The 23,265-nt window shown below is 43.7% G+C and overlaps 1 protein-coding gene across 2 annotated transcripts; it reads right to left on the reverse strand.

The window, feature by feature from the left end:
- Nucleotides 1–720: 720 nt before the first annotated feature.
- On the reverse strand, nt 721–15,871 carry LOC111856433 (G protein-coupled receptor kinase 6-like). 2 transcript variants are annotated; one of them, XM_072717677.1, is made up of 16 exons: nt 15,623–15,871; nt 14,122–14,217; nt 9,609–9,721; nt 9,314–9,391; nt 8,971–9,071; nt 8,758–8,850; nt 8,379–8,442; nt 8,104–8,244; nt 7,665–7,855; nt 7,525–7,562; nt 6,084–6,173; nt 4,710–4,918; nt 4,486–4,623; nt 4,185–4,322; nt 3,745–3,879; nt 721–3,597 (listed from the first exon to the last, which is right to left on the reverse strand). In XM_072717677.1, the coding sequence occupies exons 1-16, from the start codon at nt 15,672–15,674 to the stop codon at nt 3,547–3,549; spliced, it is 1,728 nt and encodes a 575-aa protein (XP_072573778.1). In that variant the 5' UTR covers nt 15,675–15,871; the 3' UTR covers nt 721–3,546. The 2 variants fall into 2 exon arrangements, with proteins under 2 accessions (XP_072573778.1, XP_072573779.1); XM_072717678.1 differs by lacking the exons at nt 9,609–9,721; nt 14,122–14,217; nt 15,623–15,871 and having other exon boundaries at nt 8,999–9,071; nt 9,314–9,329.
- Between the last annotated feature and the right edge of the window lie 7,394 nt (nt 15,872–23,265).

Raw genomic sequence — 23,265 nt, forward strand, 5'->3', positions numbered from 1 at the left:
TTTATAGAAGTCGTTCGATAAAGTATCACCTTTATGGTGCACCAGGTGTAATAAAGTAGCTGTTAAAATGTTACCTTTGAAATATAAATATGTAACACTAAATGTTCATAAAGAAACAATCAGAACCCACAGATGGTTACAAAAAAAAAAAACAGGCCGTAAGAGGTGGCAGCGAGAGAAAAAAAAATGTATTTTGAAAAATGTCTAGAAAAATAAATAAAATTTACAGACTGACTCGTCATAGATGTAACAGAGAAAACACTAGAATGTCATCAGACTGAAGCTAAATGCAATCACAGTGACAAGCTGTTTTTTCTGAACAAAAACCATTTACTGAAATCTTTATTTGCAGTCATGGTGGTAAAGTTTAAACTGTTTATTCTGCACTTGGCCACAGAAGCAGAGTTACTACACAATATTCCTATAATCCAGGGATTGGCAGGGATAACTGGTAAGCAAGTATGCATTTGCAGTATGAATGCTAACATATTTGGTAATTTGTTGTCATAACAGCAACAAAGTGCATAAAGTAAGCATGCATTCGCACTCTTATGACAAATTGCTGCGTATTTCAACCTTTATACCATGAATGTGTTCTTGCATAGCCTATAATATTACTGTTGTATGTAGTGGATAATTTGACAAGACATAATGCAAAGCAAAACTTTATAGGGATGTTTTCTCTATTCCAATGTGCAGTAGCTGGAACGTCCTCAGTCGCACAATTTGATAATATCTTTATTTATCATTATATCATAACTACATTGGTGCTGACAAAATTCAATAGACAAATTTCTAACAGGCAGCTTGTAAACCATTAATATTAATATTTAAATACTGACAAATTAATTTTCACAAGGCAATAATTATCTATCATTGCAGCCTTAACTTCCTGAATAGGGCCCAGAAACCTTGTGACCCTGAATAGGACAAACAGGTAAAGATAATGAATGGATGGAAATAATGGCAGTATTTTGCTGATAATTTTCTCACATTACTTATTAAATTAAAGAAAAAAATGGTACAGGAGGACAAACTACAGGGACATAAATCCCCTGTAATATAGTTACTCATTAAGCCACCTGTAACAATTTGCTGATGAATTTAGTGACCTGAGTCCATAGGTCAATTAATACTAAGAATTCATTGTTTGGTAAAAGCTAAATACATTAAACTCCTGCCCTCCACAATATGAGGAACATATGATATTCGAAACTATTTAATGGAAATTGCATATTTACTAATTCTTGTACAAATCACAAAAAACATCTATAAGCATATGTAAACAAACTGACCATTTTCCCCACGAGACATGAAACTCAGCAACTTTTGAAATACCTTCTGAGTACATTTAGTGCATCCTGCAACAGATTAAGTACCTCAATACCTTTAAAAATACCTTTCAGATTTTTTTTAGTTCTATTGTGATTTAATGCTAGGTACAAAACGACTGAGCACTACTGCCATAGATAAACAGCACACTGCTTGCAATGTGCCTATAAATATGCCCACACTGCTTTCAGAATTCTGTTGTTTTCCCTGTTTTTTTAAAGTAAGAGACACTTCACAGTTCTTGAGATCTACAGTAGCTGTCAATTATCAATTCCAATAATGTGTCACACATATACCTCCTGTTACCCAATAAAATACTCTGGACAAAGAACTTGCAAATGCATGTTAAAAACTGCCAGGCTTTTCAACTGAAATACTTACATTCATTAATGACATACATACATGAATTTGTCTGTATGATACAGGTCATTGTCTTGGGAAGGTTAAATTTAGCTCCAATAAATCAGCTAATTTCCTATATACCTATAATCCATTATAATATCAGAAAAAGAAAAAATTCAGGAGAGAGCCACTATTTACATGTGATTATTAATTACAACATGAACCGATATGACTTGATTTCAGCAAATAATTCCTTACATTTAAAAAGTGTTCCCAGAGCATATGAAACTGCTTCTTTATTTTATGATCCAAGCTTTCTTTGCATGCAACAAGGTCAGAGCTAAGTTTTCTTCCATTTTACATCCTAAAATCCACAATAAAAATCACTATTTGAAAGCAATGCAAGTATGCACACAGAAACACCTGTAGGCTTGTGTCTATAATAAATCATTTTTGATGCATCTAAAGCAGTGTTTCTCAACCCAGTCCTCAGCGAACCCCAGCCAGTCCACGTTTTTGCTCCCTCCCAGCTCCCAGCCAATCAGGAACACCGAATAGCTGGTACAGGTGCGCTGGGAACTGAGAGGAAGCAAAAACGTGGACTGGCTGGGGTTCGCTGAGGACTGGGTTGAGAAACACTGATCTAAAGTATCCCAGTTTAGCAGTACTGGCAAAAAGCCATCCCCATTGTAAGCTATCATCATACCAGCACTGGTCCCCTAACGACTGGGCTGCTAGTAATGGCCAAAAGGATGCTTCATGAACCGTTTGCTGTATTTTCTGACCCCACTAGATGGTGCTCTTGGCTTACTTTGGGCCATGCTTTGAGCCCTTTTTTGAACAGAGACCACCATCTAGTCGAATCAGAAAATACAGTAAATGGTTCATGAAGAGTCATTTTGGCCATCACTGTCGCCTGTAGGATTGACGGGACCTGTAATCACGACGACTCTTTCACTCGAATTGAAAGGTAGCTTCAAGTAGTTCCACCCATAAGCTTACTATTTAACATTTCTTTGGTGGTGCCTAAAATAGGGAAATATACACTTCCAGATATTCCAGATGACATAGTGCTATTTTGAGGACAAAGTCAATGTGAGATATATCAGCGACCTGATGGGAAAGGAGTAATTTATGGGCTGAAAGATGAATGCACTGCACTTGGTGTCTGGCTGAAACAAAAAGAGGACAGACCTGCCTGCTTGGACACACCTACAGAAGGTCAATGGGCTCATGGTGTTTGAGCATCCATTTCTTGATTTTCTTCCATTTTAATTTAATCTCAATTACCTTCATTCATAATTTGACTTTGTTGTCGTATTAAATTGTTAAGATCTCTTAATCAGCTATGTTCCAAACTGATTTTTTTTTTTCCAGAGACCGGAATTTGCAATATCAGAATCCTCCAAAATGTATCCCCTGATTTATGACGTTTCTGTAGTTTCTGTAGGCAAACAGTTCCTACTGCAAAACAAGCCAAAGCTGCAAATCATTAAAATGGGATTTAACAGAGGAACAAACATTTAAATACCATATTTCATGACTTGCGTTTTTAAATACCATATTCCATGACTTGCGTTTTTAAATACCATATTCCATGACTTGCGTTTTTAAATACCATATTTCATGGCATGTCTCATTTACCTATAAATAGCATGTCTACAATCAGTGAATTTAGATCTTTTCATTTTACTCAAACTATTAAACAAACTTCAAGCAGTAGACATATTAAAAGTAGGTGTTATATCTAGGTAATCACATACAGTACAGCATTTTCAAATTCAAAAACAAAACAAAGCTAAAAATATACAAAACAGTGTCTGTATATGTATATATGTACACATAAATAAAAAACAGATGGCTCTAAACAGATCACAACCTTGTCGGCTCTTCCTCGCTGTCACTGCAGTTTCTGCAACAGTCCTGTAGGGGGCAACAAGAGCAAAACGTATCGGTTATATACAAGACCTGAGGACATACTGAGCCAATGCAAATGAAATGAAAAGAGCCTTAATCTGAACCAAAAAAGTACAAACTGCAACATATTGATGTTTTGAGCTTTACATTTACCTGCCACCAAAACAGCCTGTAAAGTAGCCCCTCATTGGGTTTAGGGGATGCGTGATTCGCCCCAGCCGGGTCTGGGGGTGGATCCTCATCCAGGGGAAACACATTCAGCTCATCAAAGCAGCCAGTTTCGATCATCTGCGTAACAGAGTTCAGGAACTACAGCTATAAATACACCTGTTAAATGAGTGCCTTTCTATAAATAGCCCAAAATATGCCCTGTGGGAATTTCAGTGCAGAAAGTAAAATATTTCCAGAATTCTGTTTGTCAGTTGAAACATTTAAGGAATTGAATTTCAGTGTAAAGCAGACTACAACTGGATAAGCAGAAATAGAAAATGAAAGGGAATCGCCAGTGTAAGTCTTTCACTGGTTCTCCATTGCTTCTCCAAGGTACTGCTTAGTGCTGAAGAGTTGATGGTACAAAGACACAGGGGACTGACCTCATTCTGCCAGGTGATGGACACACAGCCAGTGCAGAACCTGTGGTAGAGGGAGCTGTCACTGGGCTCCAATTCCACTCCCTTGACTGTGGAAAATTGTTCAATGTCCAGAACATCCTTGCAGTAAACAGCCAGGGGCTTCATGGAGGGACATGGGCAGCGATAGTCAGCAACATAAGCAGCATTCCGGAACCGTTTAAATATTACAGAGGAAAACAAATCCTCCCTACAACATGATAATAATAATAAAAATATAACAAAATATAATAAAATATTTAAAATATATTTGCAGAAGGCTCACATGAGGTGCAAATGGCGGCTTCAGCCTGCCTGCCTCCAGCCGCGTGAAGTTGATTATCCTGAAGAGGGAGTGGGACTTAACCTCTATGGCTCCGCCCCCCTGGCATCCCAGCCGATCACTGGGATTTTTAGCCAGCAACTAGAAGTAGGTGAAAAAGAAAAAAAAGTCTGTCATCTAATAAGGCTCCACAGCATAAAGACGAAGAGATTAATGAGCTGTTGTACCATCTTGCAGAGTGACTTGGCATCCTCAGAGAACTTGCTGGAATATTCTTCCTGCCCTTCCTTCACCATCTGCTCGATCTCCTCTCGGATGAGCTTCCTCTTAGGCTGCGTGAAGGGGGGGTGGCCCTCGATCATCTCGAAGATCAGGCAACCCAGGGACCACCAGTCTGCACTAAAGGTGTAGCGTTCGTTTTTCACCACCTCAGGCGCTACAGCAACAAGACACGCAGTTGGACAGAAGAAAGTCGGAGAAAAACAGCATCGCCAACTCGGCACCACTCGGGGTAGCTGTGTGCTGAGACAGGGCTGTGCTTGCTGTGGGAAATGGAAGAAACGCTCTTTTTGCAAATTGGATTCCAAAGCACATGCGGCGTTGAATAACAATGACCAGTGCAATCAGCACATTAATTAAGGTCTCTGAAACTTGGCTGATGAAAGTCTGTTCCTCTCACCTCCCAAATAATGAAAAGAGAGAAAATATTTGTAGACTGTAATTGACTGCACTGCCTTCCCCCCCCCCCCATCTCACATGGATTGATGATTACCCAGATTACAACAGCAAAAACATTGTAATAGCATTCTCTGTTACATGCCATACTTGTATATGATAGATGCAGGTGCAACTGAGTTACCCTGCAGGCTGCTGCCGTGTCCAATAGGTGTCTGGGGTATATCTCCAGGTGTGTGGAGTTTAAGTCAAGGGAGGTAATGCTAAGATTATACAATTCCTTGGTGAGACCTCACCTAGAATATTGTGTGCAGGTTTGGTCACCATATCTTGAAAAGGACATTGCGGCCTTAGAAAAGGTGCAGCGTAGGGCCACAAGAATGATTCCTGGTCTTAGAGGAATGTCATACGAGGAAAGGTTAGTTGAGCTAAATCTGTTCAGCCTAAAGCAAAGGAGACTGAGGGGGGACATGATCCAGGTCTATAAGATTCTAACAGGTTTGGATGCTGTTCAACCGAATAGTTACTTTAGCATTAGTTCAAATACAAGAACTCGTGGCCATAGGTGGAAATTAGCGGGAGAACATTTCAAACTGGATTTAAGGAAGCACTTCTTTACACAGCGTGTAGTCAGAGTATGGAATAGTCTTCCTGATAACGTAGTGCAAGCTGAATCCTTGGGTTCCTTTAAATCCGAGCTAGATACGATTTTAACAACTCTGAGCTATTAGTTAAGTTCTCCCCAAGCGAGCTCGATGGGCCGAATGGCCTCCTCTCGTTTGTATAGTTTTTATGTTTTTATGTTCTTACCGTGAATGATACCATTTTCAAGCAAAATCAGCATATTTAGACTTTAACTTTTCAAAACTTGGTAGAATTCTTATGTTCTTAAGTTTTTGGCAATGACTGTACTGAGCCACACTCACCCATATAGCCCACGGTGCCAACCCGCCCTTTCACCGTCTGACCCTCGGGCACCCGGATCGCCAGTCCCAGGTCTGATATACGAATATGACCTAAAGGTGGATGAGACCTAGTTGATGAGTGCAAACACACACAGGAACACAAAAAGAAGAATCTGTTATAAAGACACCAATAAAACAAGCGAGAAGTGCATGCAGAACAGGTCCCAACGTTAACTCCTGCAGAACGGAAGAGAGGACGCACCAGAAACAAGATCAGAATCTGATTCCCAGAAAGGATTTCTTTACTAAACACAAGTACACCATATGCAATCCAAAAAACACTGCTTGTTCTGTGTTTCCTTCCAAATAACACACATCATTTTTCGATGGTGTGAATGCATAACTATGCGCCACCTGCTGGTGACTGATGGCACAGCATGCAGAAATCAGCTACTCGCACAACAGCTTCTACATTTCATTAAGGCTGATCAAATGCTTCTGGTCGATATGCGAGATCATAAGACAGCTCGGTTTTATAACCAGTGTGCACGGGAGCTTCCAGAAGTGACTGTCAACGATGTGTACAGATTGTGCAGAAAAATTACCAGACTTCAATGAACAAACTGGAGAATGGATTCAGATGTAGGCTTCGGCCAACATACATAATCACCAGAGCCAGTCTGTTTAGCTACGTTAAAAGAAAGGCTACAAGAAAGCAGACCTACTACGACTTCCGCGTTTATATAAGAACTTTTCTGGCCTCATGTTTGTGCTTTATTGTATGAAGCATTTTTAATCCACCTGGTTAATTTATTACTGTTTCTTAAAGACGTGAATATCACTTAAATTTTCATTTACAGCTGAGTATTTTCAAATGATAAGCTGTGCTAGAATTTACTGGGACTTGAGTTTTCTGCATAATGCAAAAAAGAAAAAAAATGAAACACTATACTTTTTAGTGCTTTCTTTTTTTACCGGGGGGGCTTTCCTAAAATAATTGCCCAGACCTATACTGTAATTTAAATTAAATATGAACGTTTACAATGACGAAACTTTTTAAAATTAAGTCATTTCTTCATTGGCTCAGCGTCAGCCGGAAAGTATCGAAAACATTTTGTTACATTTACTGACTCTCAGCACTTGGGGGCGCTGCAGAAGTCGGAGCATTTTTTTCTGTCTCTTCAGTCCTTTGGAAAAAAAAGCACTGTTTTGAACATGCCAGGGTGTGCACTCACTTCTATTTGCTGCCTGTACAGCTTCAGAGTCGTATGTTAGCTTTGAAATCCTAAAAACAGCCTAAGGCGGAAGTCTGGGAACAACCCCAATTCCAACAGGAAGTACGTCACTGCATGCAAGTCATGGATTAGCAAAGCTTGGAGTGAAAGCTGAATTGAGAGGCCTATCTGAAATAAACAAAGGGCAGACAAAGCCATAAACCACACCTTAGTATCAAATATCTCACCAAGGTCATCTAATAATATGTTGTCAGGCTTCAAGTCCCTAAAGAACAGAAAACAAGGTGAAAGATGAAAACACAACTGGTTTCAGAAGCCCTACATTGTGCATATAAGAAAAACCTGATTTCACAGGAGAAGGCCACACCTGTACGCTATTCTCTCTCTGTGAAGATCCTCCAGCCCACAGATGAGCTCCGCTGCGTAGAAGATGGCTCTTGGCTCATCGAAGCCGGGCTTGCCCATGTGATAGAGATGGAACTTAAGGTCGCCTCCATTCATCAGCGTCAGCACCAGGCAGAGTGCGTCCTTTGTTTCGTAAGCATAAGCCAGACTTACCTCCAATGGGAGACCAGAGGGCAATTGATGAGAGTCTCATTGACACCATGGATGACAAGAGCTTTACAGTGAAACCTTACTGTGAAAAGCAAACAGTCGAACCCAACGTCATCATTCTCATCAATGCTCGTATCATCTCTTTTAATGGGCAGATTCTTTTATAGGTTACTCACAGCATGCACTCTTCAAGCACACTACCGACACACAATTACAAACACGCAAAGTCCTACCCCTTGGTTCATAATTACCACAAATCTGCTGTTCACTTTTTCCAGGATCTCCTTCTCATTCAGTGCCATCGATTCACCTTTTCTCTTTTTGATCCTCTTTTTCTCCAGCGTCTTGCATGCATACATCTTCCCTGTAGCTCTTACCTGGCATGCGCACACCTGTTGGCGGAGGAGGGTAAGAATAATAACAAAAGAGTTTACAAGAACATTCACAGATGCATTGAAATGTATCCATTCTAGAACTGTGTGCAACATCATTCTATAGAACTACTTGGACACATTGTATCACTTACTTCTCCGAAGCCCCCCTTTCCCAGTACCCTGTACTGACGGAATGTGTTCTTTGTTACTGGTTGTCTGCCAGGAAAGCAAGGACAGTGGACAAGTAAATGACAACATTCTCTTAACTAAGAAAAGGAGAGCAGTCAATTAAAAGCATTTAAGTAACACTTTCTAAAGTGCAGTGAGTGGAATTCTGGTATGACCATCTGCAAGAGAGAAGACTTATTTTCAAATACAAACTGAATTATTACTGAGAAATTAACTTTTTGTTACTCATGGTATAATAAAATGTAATGACGGTTTTTGCTTCATTCAGAAATGCAGTGCGATAGGTACTATGGCCCCGCAGAATGGTTTGCCCAGGGTGAGAATTTAAGGTGGACCACATACCTTTCTAACCATTTCCACTGCAGAAAACGTTTAAAGTACATACTCTCAAGGTATTCGGCAAATGGACCCACACTCAGGTAGTCATGGACAAGCCTGCCGCAAACGGGCCACAAAACACAAACACTGCATTAGACAGCATGCGACGGAAGCCAACCCTGAGACTCACAGACTTACAGGGGGCAGGGACAGTGGAGGACGAGGTCATGAGCTCACTTTGCGCACTCCTTAAACAGGTCCTTACATGGCTCCTTACTCAGAATCGTCACGCATTTCTGAAAGATCTCCTCTGGTATCTCTGCAACATGCTCCTGTGACTGTGGAAGAGCATGAAGAGACGCGCCTGAATCTCTGTCAACGCTAATGATGGAGAAGCTGCAGTAACAAAATGGCCAAATGGAAGCGTACACATCACTTAATCAGGAATGCTAATCTGGACTGTTACGCGAACAGAAACCACAGCAATGGCAGCCAGTCAGACTCCAGCAGAACTTGTAGGAACACATTTGTCCTACGCCCTCTATGAAGTAAAATTCTGTGGTTTATTTCCGGGACCTACGTTTAGGTTGAAGTACGTATTCATTAGCTTCTGCTCATACTCCTTTCTCATTGTGTCGGGGATGACGTCATATTCCGCCTGGGGAAGAAAGGCAGAATAAAGTTCGATGTGCGTTTCAGACGAGAAAAACTTGTTTCGTGAATTTAAAAAGCAGGCTTGTCAGCTGTACACAGAAGCAGCGCAAACGGCAAACCTGCGGGCAGGCAGGCTGGCTCAGATCACGTGCCTTATAAAGCAGACGCTTCTGTCCAAAGCCACGTTCGAGCGAGGTGAACAGAACATTGTAGCAACTTACCACCGCATCCAGGAACCGGACGCATTGTGAAAGCTCGGTTCCGGTGTCGCAGAACTGCCGAAAAAGCAGCCGTCCGATGGGCTGCTTTTCACAAAGGCTGTAATAGTCTTTGTCTGTTTGAAAGGCAAAGGAAGACAGACTGAGGGGATGTGTTAGTGTTTTAATGTCAACTTTCCTGAACAGTAATCTTGCTGCCTAGATAACCTCATGCAGTAAAGTGTGGAAAAGTGTCCTATGTCCATATCTATGTTCAAAACTTTTGGCTGGGAGAATATCCTCTTAGCATTCACTTAGCACAAGACATGAGTTCAACTAGGAAATAGGTGAGTGAAGGTTATAAGGTCAAATACTTCAGGCCCTCGGAATAAGGGCAGGTGTCAGTTACTGTTAACATTGTCTTTACTGCAAAATGTACAACACTGGGCGATGTAACTGGATGTAAAATATGCCACTGCCAGTGTGGCACAGCACAGTGCCAGTGTGGCACAGCACAGTGCCAGTGTGGCACAGCACAGTGCCAGTGTGGCACAGCACAGTGCCAGTGTGGCACAGCACAGTGCCAGTGTGGCACAGTGCAGCTCTTTCCTTAAGTTCACCAGTGCATGGAAAATACTCCACCATGTCACTCAGTGGAATTAGGAGAAGTGAACATGTCAAATCTCAAAATGTTTGTTGGTCACTGAGATGAAGAAAAAAATCCCAGCACAAAGCACCTAGGTTACATCACACGGTGTCATGTGACTTCCCCATTTATACTGCACAATACAGAATCATCGGTAGAGGTTTACTGTATGTAAACACTATTCAACTAGCGTGCAGGTATTTGGGGGTGGGGGTGGGGGGGCTATAGGACAGCCGTAACGATGCCTCTGATGCAATAACATGCTGAAATTTCAATCAGCTTAGAAGAACACTGACTAGAGTTCTGCGTCAGAGGTTAGTTTATTAAACACACACACACACATATCAAAAAGCTCTTCATGTGTTTTTTTTAAAACTATGTTCCATAAACTTTCCAGCCAGCAACCACTCAAAAGTCACCTGTGGTAAAACGTCACACCAAGTAAAAAGAGACAATATAATTGGATGGCTGTTTAAGTATTCAACTTAAAAAAGTTAAAAGAGTTATGCATTCATCCTTTTTTTACATCCCTGAGGCAGCTATTATTCAGAAAGAGAGTCCAACATCACAATTACTCCTTAAAACCAAATATTTTAGAGATCAGTGTTAAATGTAGCATGTGTGTGATTTACACTGAACTCTTCTGAACTCTCCTGCATTCACCTCGGTTCCAACCCTCATGTACAGAGTGATGAACTATGAAAAGGAAACACGAAGTGTCAGGACCAGTTTTGGCGAAAAACACCTATGCGGCGTTTCCTCCACCCCCATTGCCAGCCCACCCCACAACCGGTTTACCAGTAACTAGTTAATCTGGTTTATGTGAGCCAATGTAGAAATTTCAATATGCAAACATGCTTCCTTCAATATACTGCAGGCAGCACTGCACACCTCCCACTGAGGTCCTGCAGGGTCTCAGACGGGCTGCTTTTGTGGCCTTGACTCTATTATATCTTTACATAAGTAATCGTTTCATCATTTGAATACGAGAAACAAGTGTTGAGTTTCCCGGTTTGACCAAAACACTACAAGAATGGCAAAATGATTGTATGGTTACTTCCTTCATACGATCATCACAGCCCCTACTGACTCTTTAAGATATAATGTTTACACACCAAACTCCCAGACCGAGCATAACAATTCATGTGATTCTTAATCAATAGCGCATTATGGTCTAAGAAGTCAGCAATAATCATTATTAAAACTTCAAGGAAAATAAAAGATAAAAAAACAACTTAGGTAAATCTGGAGTTTGCAGAAGTGTTCATGAAAAATAAAAAACTTCATCTTTTCATTTATTTAATATTTGTTCTTTAGTACATATTACTGGCATAGCTTTGGCTTATGATTTTTTTGCTATAAGGTGTCCTGAATGGAAAATTTACATATAAAATTTCACTTACGTAAGGATTTCTGAAACGGATTACTTATGTCAGTCACTAACTAGCCCTACTCTGGTTCCCTCCTACAGACAACAAATTTGATGTATGTATCTCTTAATTGCCCACAGTCTCTGAATGGATGGCTGTATGTTTCCAGTTTAATTTAACAAATGTCCTTTCCAACATCAATCATGATTCTGAATAAAATTGATACGTGAACTACACATATCTTCCAGAGCTCAGAGATGGTTTGTATCTTTTGAGGTACAGTGCCGTTTCTACACTGCAGGTAGCAAAACAAAATACCACTGTCAGGGCACATTTTTTTCCAGTTACAGATCCCTGGCTCAGATATAACTCACTGGAAATTCAGATTTTGCCCAAGTCAGATGCTAATTTTCTTATAAGCTGTGACGTTTTTCACTATTACAGCTCCAAGGCTCAGAGAACTCTCACCGAAAAGCTCAAAGAGAGTAGTTTTTCAACTTCAAAGTCTTTTTTCAAGGTCAAAGTTCATTCTGTAAACTGCATTTTTTTAAAATTGCTTTTCGCTGTAAAAAATAATGAAGGGCTTGGAGTAACAAGTCAATTATTTTACAGTGAAATACACATGTATGTTTAACAGATATGTACCAGTGTAAAAAAGTGTACAAGTTTTTTAATTTAAAAAATAAATAAATAAATAATAATTTCTGAGCCTCATAAAGCACGTGAGGGGAGGAGCACATTTTTTCACGTAATTAGGAAGAAAGTAGCGCTTTACCTGCTTTCTGACATGTTATTTAAAGAGCAGTGGGAGCCACACGGCTGAGCTTACAAAAAAAAAAAAAAACACTGAAACCACAAACTAATTCTCTCAATCTCTCTTCATGCACCTACAGTATTTTATAAAGTAGCCTGTAGTGTACCTGAGGTAACCCAGTGTAGCTCGAATCGTGTGAAGTGGTTTGGTGGACTTTTTAGAAAATTTCTCCTGTGTCCTGCAAGATGAAGTCCAGGCATACTGCTGCTCTGGCTTGCAGGCCACATCTCCCCTGTTTACTGTCCACTGGAAAAGGTTCACTGGAGGCCACATCACCCCTGTTTACTGTCCACTGGAAAAGGCTCACTGGTAGCACTTTACTTCATGGGGCACAAATAATATAATATTATACAGTACAGTAATACAGTATTATGCTATACCTATGTAATGCCATATTAATTAACCACAAACTAAGTCTGAGTTATTTACTGATGTCATGTTAATTCATCATTAATGAATAATGACACTTACTATGTCAAGTATATCTGTTAATTCCATAAACCTTTGTGAATTACTAAGGAACTACTGAAACAAGAAGTAATGAATAACACATTTGAAATACTCATTTGAAATCTAATGTTTGTTTATCATTAATGAATCGTGACGTGTCTTTTATCCGAAGTTGTGAGTATATTTGTTCATTTGCTTTGTACTTCAGTAGTAACTGAGTTATTACTAAGTATTTGTACCCCTTCAAGTAACGCGTAACCGTTTCATTAGTGACTCTTGACCACATTCTGTGCTTTTCAGCAAATCCTCATCGATTAGCTGAAGTCAGATCATCCCAGGTTTACCAAAACAGTTAATTTTACAGACGGCTTGGCAGCACAGTATACAAGTCCTATACCTACATACCATTTTTCCGACCTCAACAAATTTCTGTTTCTAAAAGTTGCATATTATTGGGGTGCTTATCTCATGAAGAAGACCAAGTAACAGGTCAATGTTTTGTATACAAATAGTACACAAACAAATGTATTTCACCATAAACTTACTACTCCAAGCCCTTTACTGCTTTTTCAATAACCAAAAAGACTTTGAAGAAAGAAACACATTCCTTTGCCAAATGACTCTTTCTGAGCTTTCCAGCAAGATGGGGTTAAACCCAGCTGTAGCTGTAATTGTAGAAAGGTTACAGCTTGTAAGATGGGGTGGGGAACCTGTTCCATGGAGGGCTGCAGTGGGGGCGGGGTTTTGGGATGACCTCTCAATCTGCCAATAATAAAACAGTGGTTCTCATCCTCAGTCCTTGGGACCCACTGTGATTGGCTGACTGAGAGGCCATCCCAAAAACCTGCACCAATAGAGGCCCTCCATGGATCAGGTTCCCCGCCCCTGTTGTAAGACCACACTCTGAATTATCATTTTTTTGCTAGCCACGGTGTAGAAAGGTGCTATATCTCTAATGGAATAAAAAAAAGATAAGAAAGATTTCTGAGCTTTGGAGGGTATGTGAAATTCACACACCAACTTTCATCACAATCAAACATGGTGGTGCACAATTTCTTTTGGAAATTCGTTGAATTGAAATTGAATGACCCATTTAATCTTAAAAGAATTCTAAAACTTTGACAGGCATCATGAGAAATACACAATCTCTTTCGGAATGAAACATCCGTAACCTTAACATCCATAGCATAAGCTAAATATCACACGTGGTTAGGTCCCAAAGAGCCACCTCGTGCAGTTAGCATAAAACGCTCGTACCAATCTGTCGTTCAATGTCTTCACAAAGACTAATGTGTGGAAACTGTAGCATCTGCTTCCATTTCTTGCTCTTCCCTTTTCTCTTACCGGCTCCTCCTGTAAATCAGAAGAGACATAATGTAGAACCATTAATACTCAGCAGTAGATGATAACACCATTTGGATTCCTTACACAATTCAGAGAAGTCTTGCGTGAATATAGCCAGCAACTTATTTATATTCCTCTGTACATTTTTCAATCAAGGAATGCATACAGTATTATGCACTAAGACCTGTAGATGTGAGAGGTGGAGGAAGGTTTTCCCATGTGGTACGACCAAAACAAGGGCTACTGTGGTGCTAATATATCATTTTGATGTTGATCAAGGGAGTCACAACACACAGGGCATGGAGCGCTGATGCGTACAGGGTGACGTAACCGTGGACCGAACTTCACACAGATGCTCCACACGTACCCAACCATCCACACAGTGCAACAGAAAATGGGATTCACTGAAACAGGCGACTTTCCATTGCTCCAGTGTCGAGCTCTGATTCTTGCGTGGCCATCGTAGGCTGTTTCGATGGCGGAAAGGGGCCTGGACACTCTGACTGGCCTGTGGTTACGTGGCTGGATGCCCTGTATGCCGTGACTCGGAATCCCCGCGATCATCAAAATTTTCTGCTACTTGTGCCACACTAGCCCAATGACTGGACACCAGCTAGTCAAATACTTGCAAGGGAAAAAACACTGATACACACCAAAAGTTAATCACATATATCTCACACATTTTCCCTTTTTACTTTTAAAACACTTCAGAGAAATAACATAATCTACTGCGGATGTTTACAGTATTTTTCCCTGCATCAGAATCCCCTCTTTTAAAAGATGTACCTAGTTTAACTTTAGACAAATGAATCATAATAAGCTGTATTTTACTTATTAAATCTATTCGAAAATTCAGGGAATGCCAACAAGCAGACCTCAAGCATAAGCTTAATACTACAAGTGGTCAGGTGCCCTAGTGCCACCTCATAATCTTCACACTAGAGAAAACTTTCATGCATAAGGCAACACATTCTGAAACACCTGGATCTCGAAAGTGAGCCCAGAACTTACACGCTTCTTTATACAAGTGCCATCTGAACAGGTCAGGCTAGGAGCACATCTGGGCAGCAGCTGGAGCCAGGGCAGCCTGTGACAGCAGCCGGGTAGCCGAGTGCTGGGAGCTGGTTTTATGAGGCGGGGCTTTGCGGGGCAGTGCGGGGCTTTGCAAGGCAGCACTTTGGGCAGAACTTAAAACACGCAAGCGGGACACGCGCTTACAGTCGAGCACCCGAAGAAGACGGCGCAAAAGCAAACTTCGTAAACACAAGTGCTGACAAATTCCCGTTTGAAAAGTCTGGAAAAATAAAAAAACAGCCCTAAAAAAAATAAACTTGAAATAAGATACAGACTGCCATACCGGCCATACCGTGCGGTGGGTCGCCGTCCCTTGCCGGCCCCCGTTGCCCTTCCTTACCTTCCCTGGCATTAAGTAGCACTGTGTTGGCTACGATGTTTTCCAGATCCATGGTTTCCTTGTCCAGCCACCGGCCAGGTCTCCAGGTTTTGTTAAACCCAGCTACCCCACGACTGTGCCGCTGTCCCCTTATGCTCCGCAGGCCCCCTGTCCGGCAGCTTTCGGGCCCCCTGACCGGCACCTTTCCGCCTCTTTACTCTTAACGCGGCCACCTACCAGCCGCTGGGCGTCCTACGGCATTTTCACGCACTGATTATTTTTTTTCTATTGGCTGTTTTCCTAAACCACGCCTTGACATCCTAATAAGGGCTAAGAAATGTTTGCCGAAATTTGACGGCTTAGACGATTTAATTGGTATAACAGTTAATAATAACTGTATGTGTGTGCATGCGTGCGCGTGCCGTCTTTACACTTGGCCATTCATTAAAAATAAAGTGAGAAAAGTATATATGTACTGCGAAATGTGACAACGTAGAACACGACTCGGGAAAGCAAAGCATATGTCAAACTAAAATAGGCGCATTACAGATCGTTTTAGTTTAAAGTTAGTAGGGGTGGAGACGATGAAGATAGGGAAAAAAACCTGCCCCATCATAGTTTGCAGTTGAGAAAGTCTCACCGTCGGCTCTCTTAATAGCAATTATTAGAAACAGAGCATCCGTCCTTCCGTCCATCAATCCATCTTCCAAGCGATGAGCAGAGGACCTAAATTTTAATTTCATGTGTATAAAATTATTATAAAATCATCATAAATTAATCTGAAAATAAACGCAAGACAACAATAATATGATTAATCTGGGCGGGGTGATGACGTTTTACCTAGATTATAATTTAATTTGTTTTAAACTATTATGAAATCAGGATAAATGAATCTGAAAATAAATACAAGAACAGTAATATTATTAATTTTGGTTGGTGGTGACGTTTTTCCTTCGTAGGCGATTTTGAAAAACGTAAATACTACGCATACATACACTATGCTATAGGAATGTCATGCAGACATTTTTCATAATGTATATACTGACACCTAGCGGGAATTTCTAACTCGACTGTTTGCATTGTACGAAAGGAAGCGCACCAGACATTCCGGTGTTGGCCAGAGTCAGCAGGCTTTCTATGCGGCAGAAGGAGCAAAATAGCACAAGCACAAGGTGGGAGCTTAAGATACAGCAAATTCAAATAAAGTGTGGACCACAATAATCACCCATGGCTGGGTGATACTGGCCCTTCATTTTGGTGATAACGTGTTCATCGGTGGAATTATGTGATTTTGAATCATGAGTTTTGATTAAGTTATGGCCTTTTGCAAATGAAATTACATGCAATGTAAACTGTTATGGTGACTGCACTTAAAGTTTTGAATATTGAAGCATTGTTTCAGACAATGCACTTAATTGATTAATTAATTCATTATTTCATGTTCTGTACTGTTTGTCCTATTCAGGGTCTCGGGGGTCCAGAGCCTACCCATGAAACAATGAGCACAAAGCAGGGAATAACCCAGGATGGGGCACCGGCCGATCGCAGGGCGAACTAACACACCATTCACACACGGGCAATTTGGTAACTCCAATTAACCTCAGCATGTTTTTGGACTGTGGGGGGAAACCAGAGTACCCAGAGGAAACCCCACGATGACACGGGGAGAACATGCGAATTCTACACACATTCCACACTGGTCTCCAGAGATGCACTATTTTAGTAGTACTTCAATCCTTCAATGACAAGTGCACTTCCCTAACCATTAGGTCACCAGTGCCCGAAAAAAAGCCAAGCAGCTAATTGTACAAAAAGTCTTTTATTCAGTGCCCTACCACCAAAAGCTCACACGAGTCCCGTTATAGACAGTGTGCTGGACATTTCCTTCCCTGAAGCTTCAAATTGCAGCACATGACCCACATATGACTCAGTCCTTCAGTGACAGAGGCTCACCAAGGTGAGAACGACTTAAAGCTAATTAGCAGGTGGCAGCTGATAACGCAGAAATACAAGTGGTCTAAATGGGTTTAAATGTTGATTTTTTTGTGCCCTAGATATCAATGTTATATAACCATAAACCATTTTCCTTGAAAAAATGTGAATTTAAATTTTCATAGGTTGTACAACATTGCTGTGGCAAAATATGATTTCATTCAATATGCCAATGAAAATGTAATTTATTTTTAGTACAGATGACTGAACATGTACATTTAATACATATGTTAAGCGTATACACGATGTCCTGATTAATAATGTACATCTCAAGGTGTGTCCTCTCCAATGGTAGCTGTTCTGAAGGGCTAATGCTCAAACAGTGGAGGTCAGGCTTGGGTCTCCTGTTTCACTTTTGCTTTAATCTGAGACAAACTTCGAACCTTTCAAGTTGCCAAGCTTGGGGCTTAGAGACAGAAAATGGCCAGAGTGTAATAAGACCAGATGAAAGGGGAGACTCACAAGAAAAGCCGTCCCTTCATCCTTTGCCAAAGGTCTATTTTTTTTTCTAATTCCGAATGTTGTTTGTTTTGCCGCCTTCTAGCTATGATGACAATTTTCAAATCAAGTTTTGATGGCTCAAGGGGAGTTTATGACATTTCATCCACTGTGTTGGTTGCACCATTCACTGGGCTGTGCTCTCTTCTCTTCCCTCTATTTCCTTTGAACATATATGGAATTGAAGCGTTTTTATTGGCATAACAAAAATGAATAACCATATTTATGTTTCACAAGTGCTGTCAAATCTTAGATAATAACATGGATTATTTTGCATACAATTTTATGCAGCATCTTAACATCTGAAATGTTCATTTTGCATGAATCAAATTTATGCTTTTTATGTCTTTACAAGAAGCTGGTGCTACGACGTCTTACACCCTCTGTGCTTCTGGAAGCTTCTCCCAAATACGGAGACAGCGTTACAGCTTTAAACTCTTATTATTTGAACTGTGTGGCCACTCCTGGACTGAACAGTTAAAAAGACACTTCTTTCTACATTTTGGTATGATCATGTGCGTCTGCATGCCCTATGGAAGACTGGCATCCCATCCAGCTTGTACCTTAGCATTGTGCGTCTGTGTGCCCAGCGACAGACTGGCATCCCATCCAGCTTGTACCTTAGCATTGTGAGTCTGTGTGCCCAGCGACAGACTGGCATCCCATCCAGCTTGTACCTTAGCATTGTGAGTCTGTGTGCCCAGCGACAGACTGGCATCCCATCCAGCTTGTACCTTAGCATTGTGCGTCTGTGTGCCCAGCGACAGACTGGCATCCCATCCAGCTTGTACCTTAGCATTGTGCGTCTGTGTGCCCAGCGACAGACTGGCATCCCATCCAGCTTGTACCTTAGCATTGTGCGTCTGTGTGCCCAGCGACAGACTGGCATCCCATCCAGCTTGTACCTTAGCATTGTGCGTCTGTGTGCCCAGCGACAGACTGGCATCCCATCCAGCTTGTACCTTAGCATTGTGCGTCTGTGTGCCCAGCGACAGACTGGCATCCCATCCAGCTTGTACCTTAGCATTGTGCGTCTGTGTGCCCAGCGACAGACTGGCATCCCATCCAGCTTGTACCTTAGCATTGTGCGTCTGTGTGCCCAGCGACAGACTGGCATCCCATCCAGCTTGTACCTTAGCATTGTGCGTCTGTGTGCCCAGCGACAGACTGGCATCCCATCCAGCTTGTACCTTAGCATTGTGCGTCTGTGTGCCCAGCGACAGACTGGCATGCCATCCAGCTTGTACCTTAGCATTGTGCGTCTGTGTGCCCAGCGACAGACTGGCATGCCATCCAGCTTGTACCTTAGCATTGTGCGTCTGTGTGCCCAGCGACAGACTGGCATGCCATCCAGCTTGTACCTTAGCATTGTGCGTCTGTGTGCCCAGCGACAGACTGGCATGCCATCCAGCTTGTACCTTAGCATTGTGCGTCTGTGTGCCCAGCGACAGACTGGCATCCCATCCAGCTTGTACCTTAGCATTGTGCGTCTGTGTGCCCAGCGACAGACTGGCATCCCATCCAGCTTGTACCTTAGCATTGTGCGTCTGTGTGCCCAGCGACAGACTGGCATGCCATCCAGCTTGTACCTTAGCATTGTGAGTCTGTGTGCCCAGCGACAGACTGGCATCCCATCCAGCTTGTACCTTAGCATTGTGAGTCTGTGTGCCCAGCGACAGACTGGCATGCCATCCAGCTTGTACCTTAGCATTGTGCGTCTGTGTGCCCAGCGACAGACTGGCATCCCATCCAGCTTGTACCTTAGCATTGTGCGTCTGTGTGCCCAGCGACAGACTGGCATGCCATCCAGCTTGTACCTTAGCATTGTGCGTCTGTGTGCCCAGCGACAGACTGGCATCCCATCCAGCTTGTACCTTAGCATTGTGCGTCTGTGTGCCCTGCGACAGACTGGCATGCCATCCAGCTTGTACCTTAGCATTGTGCGTCTGTGTGCCCAGCGACAGACTGGCATGCCATCCAGCTTGTACCTTAGCATTGTGCGTCTGTGTGCCCAGCGACAGACTGGCATGCCATGCAGCTTGTACCTTAGCATTGTGCGTCTGTGTGCCCAGCGACAGACTGGCATGCCATCCAGCTTGTACCTTAGCATTGTGCGTCTGTGTGCCCAGCGACAGACTGGCATGCCATCCAGCTTGTACCTTAGCATTGTGAGTCTGTGTGCCCAGCGACAGACTGGCATCCCATCCAGCTTGTACCTTAGCATTGTGCGTCTGTGTGCCCAGCGACAGACTGGCATCCCATCCAGCTTGTACCTTAGCATTGTGCGTCTGTGTGCCCAGCGACAGACTGGCATCCCATCCAGCTTGTACCTTAGCATTGTGCGTCTGTGTGCCCAGCGACAGACTGGCATCCCATCCAGCTTGTACCTTAGCATTGTGCGTCTGTGTGCCCAGCGACAGACTGGCATCCCATCCAGCTTGTACCTTAGCATTGTGCGTCTGTGTGCCCAGCGACAGACTGGCATGCCATGCAGCTTGTACCTTAGCATTGTGCGTCTGTGTGCCCAGCGACAGACTGGCATGCCATCCAGCTTGTACCTTAGCATTGTGAGTCTGTGTGCCCAGCGACAGACTGGCATCCCATCCAGCTTGTACCTTAGCATTGTGCGTCTGTGTGCCCAGCGACAGACTGGCATCCCATCCAGCTTGTACCTTAGCATTGTGCGTCTGTGTGCCCAGCGACAGACTGGCATCCCATCCAGCTTGTACCTTAGCATTGTGCGTCTGTGTGCCCAGCGACAGACTGGCATCCCATCCAGCTTGTACCTTAGCATTGTGCGTCTGTGTGCCCAGCGACAGACTGGCATCCCATCCAGCTTGTACCTTAGCATTGTGCGTCTGTGTGCCCAGCGACAGACTGGCATCCCATCCAGCTTGTACCTTAGCATTGTGCGTCTGTGTGCCCAGCGACAGACTGGCATCCCATCCAGCTTGTACCTTAGCATTGTGCGTCTGTGTGCCCAGCGACAGACTGGCATGCCATCCAGCTTGTACCTTAGCATTGTGCGTCTGTGTGCCCAGCGACAGACTGGCATCCCATCCAGCTTGTACCTTAGCATTGTGCGTCTGTGTGCCCAGCGACAGACTGGCATCCCATCCAGCTTGTACCTTAGCATTGTGCGTCTGTGTGCCCAGCGACAGACTGGCATCCCATCCAGCTTGTACCTTAGCATTGTGCGTCTGTGTGCCCAGCGACAGACTGGCATCCCATCCAGCTTGTACCTTAGCATTGTGCGTCTGTGTGCCCAGCGACAGACTGGCATCCCATCCAGCTTGTACCTTAGCATTGTGCGTCTGTGTGCCCAGCGACAGACTGGCATCCCATCCAGCTTGTACCTTAGCATTGTGCGTCTGTGTGCCCAGCGACAGACTGGCATGCCATCCAGCTTGTACCTTAGCATTGTGCGTCTGTGTGCCCAGCGACAGACTGGCATGCCATCCAGCTTGTACCTTAGCATTGTGAGTCTGTGTGCCCAGCGACAGACTGGCATCCCATCCAGCTTGTACCTTAGCATTGTGCGTCTGTGTGCCCAGCGACAGACTGGCATCCCATCCAGCTTGTACCTTAGCATTGTGCGTCTGTGTGCCCAGCGACAGACTGGCATGCCATGCAGCTTGTACCTTAGCATTGTGCGTCTGTGTGCCCAGCGACAGACTGGCATCCCATCCAGCTTGTACCTTAGCATTGTGCGTCTGTGTGCCCAGCGACAGACTGGCATCCCATCCAGCTTGTACCTTAGCATTGTGCGTCTGTGTGCCCAGCGACAGACTGGCATCCCATCCAGCTTGTACCTTAGCATTGTGCGTCTGTGTGCCCAGCGACAGACTGGCATCCCATCCAGCTTGTACCTTAGCATTGTGCGTCTGTGTGCCCAGCGACAGACTGGCATCCCATCCAGCTTGTACCTTAGCATTGTGCGTCTGTGTGCCCAGCGACAGACTGGCATCCCATCCAGCTTGTACCTTAGCATTGTGCGTCTGTGTGCCCAGCGACAGACTGGCATCCCATCCAGCTTGTACCTTAGCATTGTGCGTCTGTGTGCCCAGCGACAGACTGGCATCCCATCCAGCTTGTACCTTAGCATTGTGCGTCTGTGTGCCCAGCGACAGACTGGCATCCCATCCAGCTTGTACCTTAGCATTGTGCGTCTGTGTGCCCAGCGACAGACTGGCATCCCATCCAGCTTGTACCTTAGCATTGTGCGTCTGTGTGCCCAGCGACAGACTGGCATGCCATCCAGCTTGTACCTTAGCATTGTGCGTCTGTGTGCCCAGCGACAGACTGGCATCCCATCCAGCTTGTACCTTAGCATTGTGCGTCTGTGTGCCCAGCGACAGACTGGCATCCCATCCAGCTTGTACCTTAGCATTGTGCGTCTGTGTGCCCAGCGACAGACTGGCATCCCATCCAGCTTGTACCTTAGCATTGTGCGTCTGTGTGCCCAGCGACAGACTGGCATCCCATCCAGCTTGTACCTTAGCATTGTGCGTCTGTGTGCCCAGCGACAGACTGGCATCCCATCCAGCTTGTACCTTAGCATTGTGCGTCTGTGTGCCCAGCGACAGACTGGCATGCCATCCAGCTTGTACCTTAGCATTGTGCGTCTGTGTGCCCAGCGACAGACTGGCATGCCATCCAGCTTGTACCTTAGCATTGTGCGTCTGTGTGCCCAGCGACAGACTGGCATCCCATCCAGCTTGTACCTTAGCATTGTGCGTCTGTGTGCCCAGCGACAGACTGGCATCCCATCCAGCTTGTACCTTAGCATTGTGCGTCTGTGTGCCCAGCGACAGACTGGCATCCCATCCAGCTTGTACCTTAGCATTGTGCGTCTGTGTGCCCAGCGACAGACTGGCATCCCATCCAGCTTGTACCTTAGCATTGTGCGTCTGTGTGCCCAGCGACAGACTGGCATCCCATCCAGCTTGTACCTTAGCATTGTGCGTCTGTGTGCCCAGCGACAGACTGGCATCCCATCCAGCTTGTACCTTAGCATTGTGCGTCTGTGTGCCCAGCGACAGACTGGCATCCCATCCAGCTTGTACCTTAGCATTGTGCGTCTGTGTGCCCAGCGACAGACTGGCATGCCATCCAGCTTGTACCTTAGCATTGTGAGTCTGTGTGCCCAGCGACAGACTGGCATCCCATCCAGC

Source organism: Paramormyrops kingsleyae, chromosome 10 (assembly GCF_048594095.1).
Source record: "Paramormyrops kingsleyae isolate MSU_618 chromosome 10, PKINGS_0.4, whole genome shotgun sequence".
NCBI classification, from domain to species: Eukaryota; Metazoa; Chordata; class Actinopteri; order Osteoglossiformes; family Mormyridae; genus Paramormyrops; species Paramormyrops kingsleyae.

Coding starts and splice junctions, on each gene's coding strand:
- LOC111856433 (XM_072717677.1), bottom strand. CDS start 15,674: ATGGATCTGGAAAACATCGTAGCCAACACAGTGCTACTTAATGCCAGG. Junction 9,392..9,608: donor TCCGGTTCCTGGATGCGGTG/GTAAGTTGCTAC, acceptor TTTCTTCCCCAG/GCGGAATATGACGTCATCCC. Junction 3,598..3,744: donor ACAGGCTGTTTTGGTGGCAG/GTAAATGTAAAG, acceptor TGCCCCCTACAG/GACTGTTGCAGAAACTGCAG.